Source organism: Dunckerocampus dactyliophorus, chromosome 19, assembly GCF_027744805.1.
Source record: "Dunckerocampus dactyliophorus isolate RoL2022-P2 chromosome 19, RoL_Ddac_1.1, whole genome shotgun sequence".
Lineage (NCBI taxonomy): Eukaryota > Metazoa > Chordata > Actinopteri > Syngnathiformes > Syngnathidae > Dunckerocampus > Dunckerocampus dactyliophorus.
The window spans coordinates 8,836,706-8,846,315 of record NC_072837.1 but is presented as its reverse complement, the minus strand read 5'-3'; the positions used below and the strand labels follow the sequence as shown (position 1 = coordinate 8,846,315).

Genomic DNA, 9,610 nt, shown 5'->3' with positions numbered 1-9,610 from the left:
TTTATCTTTCTATTTTGCGTTTTAGTTATTTTATTTATTTTTTCTTAATATTCAGCATCTTCAAGCCCTAACAACTACAGTGCATTTTTTTAAAAATCGTTTTATTTTGCTACTAAACTGTGACGTCGTTTACAGAACGATTATTTAGAATGGAGGAATTTAATGTTCGATAATACGAGTAAATCATCTCACGAATGTCTACAAATAAAACATTGTGGGGTTTGACTTCGGTGTAGCACCGATAAAACTACAAATCCCACAACACTTCCCGGCGCCACTAGTTGTACAAATCAACATTTGATTGCATAGCCTGAGTAAAACCTCTTCTAATTGGTCCACAGGGGCCATGTTTGCATTCCCAGCTGTCTTGATGCGGTGTCGCTAACCGGTTAGCTGCCTCTTAGCTACAACACCGTCTTCTCCCGGTGTTAAAACTAACGAAAAGATCCACCACGGCGTGAACGGTGCGTGGTTTGTAGGTCGTTATGCCGGTTCATTCCCGGGAGAAGAAAGAAAATAACCACGAAGAAATGGAGGTGGATTTTCCGGAGCAAGAGGCTAGCAGCACGGACGAGGAGGACACGGTTAGCACGTCCGTGTCTGAAGATGGAGACAGCTCTGGTAGGAAAAACGGGCCTTAAACATCACCACACTGTTACATGCACATTACATCATTGCCTGTCAGTTATAGACTCACTGGGACATGTGGCTGCTTGACTCTAATTATGTAAATATTATGTTTAGGCACTGTGGGCACGCTATTCTTACTATAGTGTTTTGCTACTAAGGCGATAATAAATCTGCCATGTCTTCACATGTGGACAGAGATGGATGATGAAGACTGTGAGAGGAGGAGGATGGAGTGCCTGGATGAGATGACTACTCTGGAGAAACAGTTCACAGATTTGAAGGAACAGTAAGTTATCTTCTGTAGATGTCAGAAATGCGAAGCGGCAGTGTTGACACAGGTTCTCCGCTGCTGAGTTGAACCATTTTCTTTTTCTCCATGCTGTTATCTGCAGTCATTCAGTCATTTTTTTTTTAAAAGTAACGTGTTCTCCTGCTGTGTTTTTATTTTTAAAGGTTGTATAAGGAACGTCTGAGCCAGGTAGACATCAAACTGCAGGAGGTGATGGCTGGATGTGCCCAGGAATACCTGGAACCTTTGGCCAACCTGCAGGAGAACATGCAGATCAGAACCAAAGTGGCAGGTATGCATGAGATTTTTATCAGTGTTTTCAAAAATGGTCTCAACCTGGGACCCGTATTTTCTAATAATCATTAGTCACTGCCCTCTTCTATTAAAGTTATTTTTTATTATGTTTTACACTTTTATTAAAGCGGGAGTTACATCCCGACGTACGTGTGAGTGTGGCGTGCGACTCGTGCGTGCTAGGTGTGCTTTATGTAAGGCTGTCGCACGTTTCACTCACCTGGGACGTACCGTGTGTGGGCATCGTACGAGGCTCACTCACTTCCATTGCAAGGTGAACGTACTGGCACCTACGACTATTGTGACCGGATAGCGGGTGTACAGCGAGAAGAGCCGCCCGCCGTGGCCGGGTAAGGTGCATTAATGTCGGATGCACTATGTGAGCAGCCGCCATGCGTCCACAGAGGTCAGCAGGAGCCGCTGCCAGGCAATGTAAACAATGTACTTTCAAACATGCGTCACACGCACTCCTCCTCTGCCTTGCTCTTGCGACCTGGCTGCGTGCAAGGTTTTCTGCGTACGCGCAGAAAATAATTTGCATCCTAATTTTCTTCCTTCGGGCTTTGCGTGCTGTCATTTATTTATTTACATATATATTTGTATATTTTTATGTAAGTCAAACCAAGCCAATGCATGCGTTAAAATGGTCAGTCATCTTTTGAAACATTAATAGATATTTTGTCAAGGAAATGAGGAAGCACTGCATGTATGCAAATAACGCATAAATGGAAGATGATTAAAATATTGCTCAATTTTACTTTAAAATAAGTCAGACATTGTTTTATATTGCATATTTTAATGTAATCTTTGACTTGCTGTCTGCGACCCACTTTGAGGCCCTGACCCACCAGTTGAGAACCACTGAGTTACCGTATATGGAGGCAAAAACAGACCAAAAATTTGAAAAGCAAGACAAATATGTTCACTACAAATTAAATTTCTTCTGTCGCTTCCTCTTGTCGTTTTTTTTGGTTTTTTTTTAATGTCACAAACAAGACGGAGCTGCCTGTGAGTGCTTTGGGATTGGGGGAAGGGCTCACAGCAGCACCCGCTGCTCGTTGAGAAGAGCAATACGTGCTTTGGTGTGAGTCTCCGTTAAAAAAGCTCGCAATTTTTACATGATTGTCGAACGATAGTGTTTTTTTTGTCAAGCGTTAAGATTTTGCACTTGGTTCGTCGGTTCTCGAACGCACCACAGCTATGTGCTATGAGATTAATAAAGTTTGACTGAATGTGTTGCAGGCGTCTACAAGGAGCTGTGCTTGGAGTCGGTGAAGAACAAGTACGACTGTGAGATCCAGGCAGCCTGCCAGCACTGGGAGGTGATAATGAAATAGAATGGAGAGCAAGTTCTAGCATTTCACAATCCAGGATTGAATTTCTGTGGCAACAGACGAGCTGCTTCCCCATCTACTGTATGTTGACCCATGTGTGTTTTCCCAGAGTGAAAAGCTGCTTCTCTTTGACACCGTGCAAAGTGAGCTGGAGGAGAAGATAAGACGACTGGAGGAAGACCGACACAGTATTGACATCACCTCAGGTACCAAGGACATAGGTGGCCGGAAAGGACACTGAACTATTATTGTGTGAATGCTGAGTTATTCCTCTACTCTTATTCCGCCTCAATTTTTGTCCGCTGACTCTTTCCACATTTCTCAACCGATTCAAACCAATCCAATGTCAAAATGTTCAGTTCATTCAGGACACATTGGCTTTCTATCAGGACTTCCACCATTTACTGTAATTTCATGTGGTTTTTGACAATTTTCCCACTGAGGCGACCAGTCCAGGGTGTGCCCTGGCTCTCGCCCGAAAAGACAGCTGGGATAGGCTCCAGCATACCCGTGACCCCCGTGAGGACAAGCGGTGCACAAAATGGATGGATGGATGGAATTTTCCCATTTGAAAATGAAAGGTTGTATCCCAGCCCAATGGTTGCTGGTTCGATCCTCATCATTCAACGTATTTATCCATTTCAGGATTCAGTGTGCATTTTTCCTTTTCAACATTTTAAATTCCAAGGTTTTTAGTCTTGTAAAAATGAACGGACACGTTAAATGGTGCCCCCTACTGGTTAAAAATCATTAGACATGTTCCACCACTGTAACAGTCCACGTATTCTACTCGGATGACACGGCTCAGGTGGTAGATTGGTCACCTCCAAACCTGACGGGTGCTGGTTCGATCCTCAGTTGAAAAGATTTCAACACATTTTAAAGATATTTCAACATTCATCATTATAAATGTTACTTAATAGCTGATATTACTTAATAATGGACAGTTATCATTGGAAAAAACACACAATCCACCATTCTCATTCACTTTATGGTCATATTGAAAATTTTCAGGCACTTCCTTACTTCTGTCTTCAAAGATTTCAAAAGTATTGGGACATATTCACCTACAAGAGCTGAATGTAGTCTGGAACGAAGGACTGAATCAAGATGAGGTGGCATTTTTGATTGCTGTGACGCGGATTTTCATTTCTAATCCATCCCTTTTTGACTTTCCAGAGTTGTGGAATGATGGATTGCATTCCAGGAAAAATAAGAAGAAAGACCCGTTCTGTCCCATTAAGAAGAAGAAGCCAGTTGTTGTTTCTGATATCCTTTGTGTCATCGCGCCACAGCCTTGTTTTTTACCATGTCACCTGACTTGCTTTCTTTAACCGTTCTTCTACGGCCTTATATTGTTTATATGCTGCAAGATCTGGATATTCTTGAAGACTGGACTGCAATACGGAAGGTAATATTTTAGGGAAGTGAGTAACAGGGTGGGGTTTGAGTGTTTGTGATTTCTTTTTTTTGTGTGTGTGTCATCTTCTCAGGCGATGGCGTCTCTTGGACCACCCAGGGTGAAAGTTGATGGTGAGAATCTCACTTTTTGTCCTTTGCTATCAGTATTCGCCAGGAATACAGGGATCAGCGCAACATGGCATTAGAGTTAGGGATGCACTGAGCCACACTTTTTCACATCCTATTCGATACCTGAATTTGCACATCTGCCGATACCGATACTATTCCCACACCAGAGCTCTGCTTGCTTCAATATTATCATTATTTTAGTGTCTACAGACTTAATAAGAATGATGAGGAGGTTATTGATCAACAGTCGCTTTAAGAAAACAGGTTACGTTAAAAGAATATCAGCAAATGCAGCGTGAAGAATATCAGCAAACAGCTATCGCCACACATGCACCAACGCGCACACACACACACACAAGCTCTCAGCCTGATGCATTCACGTCTTCACAGACAGTTTTTGATGTCCGACTGTTTTGTGTGCCCGTGAACGCGTCCACACACGTGTGTGTGTGTGTGTGTGTGCGGTGTGATTGAGGAAGACGTGTTCGCGGATACTCTTGGCTAAATTTGTTGGTATTCTTCTAGCTACGTTTGCCAACAACACTAAAGCACAGATGTGACTCATGGACTGGAAGTCTCCGCAGGTGGCATTGGCAATTCCCAGTATGTGAATTAGGCTGGTATTGGAACCCGATACCGATACTGGATCGCATTGGCCTCATCACTAAGTAGAGTAGATACAGCTTTTAAGTCAGGGGTGTCAAAAGTGCAGCCCGGGGGCCAAACAATAGTACAAGTGGAAAAATCAGCAGTAATTTTACAAGAATAAAGTCAAAACATTCAGAGAAAAAAGTTATCTCATGAGAAAAAGTTTGAATTTTACGAGAATCACGTGGTCATATTATGAGGAAAAATAACGTAATTTTAGTAGCATATTAAAGAAAAAAGGTGTTTTTAAAAAAAAGTTGGAATATTATGAGAAAGCAACTAATAATGTTGTAATTATCTGGAAAATTAGGTTGTGGGAAAAAGTTAGAATGTTACGACAATAAAGTCATAATATTATAGGAAAATTTCCAAGAAGAAAGTAGAAGTAGTTGTAAATTTAAAAAAAACAACAGAAATAGAAAAAAAAAATAATTTTACAAGAATAATGTCAAAATATTCAGACAAAAAAGTTGTCATGAGAAAAAAAGGCACAATTTTACAAGAATAAACTCGTAATATCATGAGAGAAAAACAGCTGAGATGGAGTTTTTTCTTGAAGTATATTTCACTTCTTAGCTTATCGACATCTGTGGGTTTACAAAATGTCAAAGGGGCCCTTGCATCCTTTCTATTTTTCAGTATGTGGCCCTTGGTGGAGACAGTTTGGACGCCCCTGGTTGAAGTACTCAAGCTAATCTGAGGTCTTTCCTTTTCATCTCGTCACCTTCTAGCTTCATCAGCCAAAACAGACCGACACCACCACGTGGCACGCTCTGAAGACGGTCGACTTTTCTATGACAACCAGTGGTACTGCAGGGGACAGACCATCTGTATCAATAGGAAAGATGAGTTCCCCGCAAGGTTTGTGTGCAGGAACGTGGGTTTTCTTAATTAATTCCGCCTTATTCTTGCATTATAGTATGCACTAATGCAAGCGTTAGGGGACATGGTTGTCTGGACCACAAAAGTAATTACTGAACAGTGTAACGGACAAAGTTGGTATCCAGCTGCTTGAATGTTTTCTACATGTGCATGGCCCCGTTTTTACCTCCATCTCATCAGAAAACCAGGCAGGCAGGCGGCACAAAGCACCGTCAAGTCTTGGTATTTGCACCAGGGATCGCGGAATTAAACTACCGGTATGGTGAATTTGGGGCCAAAAAAAGCACAAGAAGTGACAGTTATGCGCTGCCAGTGATGTTCAACAACACAACTCCAGCACCTGCCTTCGCGCTCGCCTCTGGCTATTTGTAGTGTCTGTGTCACATGCAAATGTGTTATCAGCAGTCACAGCCTGTCCCTGTTACCACCAAGTGTCAGAACACTAGAAGATCACAGTTCCGACAACTAGCGTATATCACATCCGTGTTACAGAACAGTACATTACTGCAGAAACATAAAGTACCAATGAAAGTTGTTCTAACTCTAGTCTCTGCATAATAACTGGGCTCAGTCCATAATTCGTAAAGGTTTTCTCTCCGGGTCCGAGCTGCTGTACATGTATGTACAGTATATCATTGAATTTGGGCATTTCTATTAAGTCTGGGTTGTAGAGCCCCCTAAGGGTGGTCACAATAGGGTTGGTGGTGTTATTATGGCCCGGCATGGCTGGTGAACCACCGTCCTGCATAACAATCGGTTGTTTGCCTGCTCTTTAATGGGCACTCATCCTGTTGAATGATGTCATTCCATTGTTGGAAGCAGACGATAGGTGTGGGGTGTCCAATGTGCAGCTTGGGAGCCACCTGCGGCTGTTTGTTTATTGGCCCAAGGCACATTCTGAAAATATAATTTAACAAGAAAACTTAAAAAACGGGAAAAATCTGCAGTAATTTTACAAGAATAGTCAAAATATTAAGACAAAATTGTAATATAACAAATAAAAGTTGCAAGTCTACAAGAAGAATAATGTTATGAGGCAAAATAATGTCATTTTCGTGGCATGAAGGTTTTCTTGAAGTTATAATATGAGAAGCAAAACAAAATAACGTAATTTTTGAAAAATTAGGTTGGGGAAAAAGTTATAATATGGAAATAAAGTCAATAGTATGGAAATAAAGTTATAATATTACAAGAAGAAAGTTGAAATAGTTGGGGGGGGAGCGAAATGGAAAAGACTAAAGAAATGGGAAAAATACGCTGTAATTTTACGAAAAACAATTTTACTTTGCAAATAACAAAATGAAGTTGTAATTTTTGGAAAGTTTGGTTGGAGAAAAAGTTCTTATATGGGAAGAAAGTCAAAACATTATGAGAAGAAAATTTACAAAAATTAGTTAAGAAGAAAGGTGAAATATGTGGGGAAAAAAATAGCAACCATTGGGGAAAAAATAGCAAAGACCTAACTTCATATAAAAAAATATGCGTTTTCACGTACAGTCATGGCCAAAAATATTGACATGCCAAAGATGCCAATGTTTTTGGCTGTGACTGTATGGAATACAACCATAACTACGGTACCTAATTTATACAGCCATGGCCAAAAACATTGGTAACTTTGGCATGCCAATATTTTTGGCCATGACTGTTTGTCACAAAGCTATTATTTTTCTTGAAATACATATAACTTGTTAGCATATCTACATGTGTTGGTTTACAAAATATCAAAGTGGATTTTTCAGTATATGGCCGTTGGTCATCGCACTCCTCACTATGCTGCGCTGAGTGCAGTGACCTCTACAGTGGAGAGACCAAGCAACCCATAGTGGGTTATGGATAGTGCAGTTATATTTTGTAGGGTTGGCCTATCAACAGCGTGAGTGGAGACAGGGAGACGTATTGTTTTCCTAAAGCTGTTTTGTCTTTCTCCACAGCGCCGTCATCACCACCATCAACAACGATGAAGTGTGGTTCAAACGACTGGACGGCACCAAGTCCAAGCTGTACATATCCCAGCTGCAGAAAGGCAAATACACCATCAAACACTCATGAAACAACAACCACAGTAAACCGTCCTGAGACTTTCATGCGAAACCTTTTAAGTGCTCGATCTCACACACACACAGTACATCCTTAAAATACACCTCACCTTTATTTGTCTGCAATGGGACAACCATCAAAGGGTCTTCTCCTCTGTAAATATGTACTTATGTTGATATTAAGGACAAAGTCACAAAGTGTCATTTCTCCATAAAAGGAGATCAGTGCAAAGCGCTGCTAAGAACAAAGGCGGGTAAAGCGGAGCAGTGATCCCTGGAGCTCAGTCGTGTGCCTTTCTGAGACAAGACCTTGGCTGAATTAAAAAAACAAAAAAAAAAACATCCACGTGTGCAGAAGGCCTTACTGTGTAGTGTGGCAGCAATCAAAAGACTGGAAGTGGGTTAAAACGGGTCAGTTAGTGGTTCTGCTGCTAGCATTGTTTGATAGTCACCACAGTCCTGTCCAATATGTATGGAGATGCATGGTTTGAGTGTGTGTGTGTGGTCATATATTGCACAAGGTGACGAGGGAAGCGACTGGAGATGAATTCAGAATGATGACCCTGAGCGTCATGCAATGGATACTTTGATTTGGGGATCCTCTAGAAGTCTTGACCATATTTTTGCAGCACTGAAATCAAAGTTGAAATCAAGCACTGGGCAGAGCAAGTGGGGAAAGACAAGTTTCAGGAGGTTCCCTGTACATAGAAGACGTAACATTGTCTGTATGTGTGATACTCTCTTCATGTGCCTGATGGTGTGGCGGCATCCAGGCGGCTGCATTAAATGAATTGTGCCATTTATTTCTCCTTTTGTCTCTGTATGTACTGTATCTGTATCTGTATGTTGTACTTTCTCTCCTTTCTGTCAGTAGAAGCAGACTTGACCTGCAAAAGCAAGTAATGAAGTGTCATCTCCCTGCAATCCATCATGGTGTTTTGTAAAAGCATATTTACATTGTTTTTGTTGTAAAAAAGCAACAATGTCAGTATTTTTGAATTTGTACTTTCACATCTTTATGCTTTGTGAGTTTTTTTTTTTTTTTTTTTACGTCACAGGTCGACAGAAACATGTGACATACGGTGCCAATGCATGTGCAGCTAATCAAACATTTTGTTGCTACCATCTGAAGAGAGTTGACACTGTCGTGGCTGCAATGCAAGCCCAGTGTTTCTCATACAAGGCCCGCCACAAATAAATTTGCCCTCGCTCATAAACGCATTATAATGGGACGGTCTGTGAATGCAGCTTGTCGTTCCAAGTCTGTACAGTAGATGGCATTGTAACACATACAGGTACATTAAGCAGCTTAAGTGGAATGGTTCCTTTGAGTTAACGTGATAAAACAGGTGTGAGATTGATCACAACTTATTTTTAACTTATTTTTTTGAAGTAGATTTGTACAATATATGATGCAGTACTGCTGTAGTTATGAGGACATTGGTGTGTATGATTGAGTCTCAGCTTTTTAATTTGTTAACCACAGAGCTTGTGTTTTAGTAATAATGCAGTTCATTTATAACAAGCTTTACATCACAAACACGTCTCAAAGTCCTTAAACAAAAACAGAAATATGAAGCCTAACTTAACCCTAAAACATCTTTATGCTTGGCGTGAGCTCATTCAGTCGGTTAAGTGAGGGACTGTTCGTGATGTGCGGATCGATACTGAAATATCGATGCTTACGATCCTAGCTCTTTGTGCTCTGAAACCGACTGTCAAATTAAAATATTGATGCTTTTGATACTTCAGTCATTTGAGGTAATGTTTGCCTGAAATGTTTGTCCGATTGTAAACAGCCATGTATGAAATTGTGAATAAAGTTTTCATTCTTATAGTAGTTCTTAATCATTTATTTACATTATTTTAGTTGACTTTTTTTTTTAAGCACTTTTTACATATTTTATATGATTTTGACCTGTTTTTTCTGTTGTATATTAGCTGGACTGAATGTAAATCACCCTGCT

At 40.7% G+C, this 9,610-nt stretch overlaps 1 protein-coding gene across 1 annotated transcript; it reads left to right on the top strand.

The window, feature by feature from the left end:
- Positions 1-270: 270 nt before the first annotated feature.
- On the top strand, positions 271-9,487 carry LOC129172638 (breast cancer metastasis-suppressor 1-like protein-A). The gene is made up of 10 exons (XM_054762593.1): positions 271-621; positions 826-916; positions 1,084-1,211; positions 2,456-2,535; positions 2,657-2,753; positions 3,727-3,816; positions 3,894-3,958; positions 4,041-4,080; positions 5,457-5,586; positions 7,539-9,487. Exons 1-10 carry the CDS (start codon positions 486-488, stop codon positions 7,654-7,656), a joined length of 975 nt encoding a protein of 324 aa, XP_054618568.1. The 5' UTR covers positions 271-485; the 3' UTR covers positions 7,657-9,487.
- The last annotated feature ends 123 nt before the right edge of the window (positions 9,488-9,610 follow it).

Excerpts from the sequence above, each read along its gene's own strand:
- LOC129172638 (XM_054762593.1), top strand. The coding sequence starts at position 486 with ATGCCGGTTCATTCCCGGGAGAAGAAAGAAAATAACCACGAAGAAATG. Across the intron at positions 917-1,083 it reads TTCACAGATTTGAAGGAACA|GTTGTATAAGGAACGTCTGA; the intron begins GTAAGTTATCTT and ends TTATTTTTAAAG. Across the intron at positions 5,587-7,538 it reads AAAGATGAGTTCCCCGCAAG|CGCCGTCATCACCACCATCA; the intron begins GTTTGTGTGCAG and ends CTTTCTCCACAG.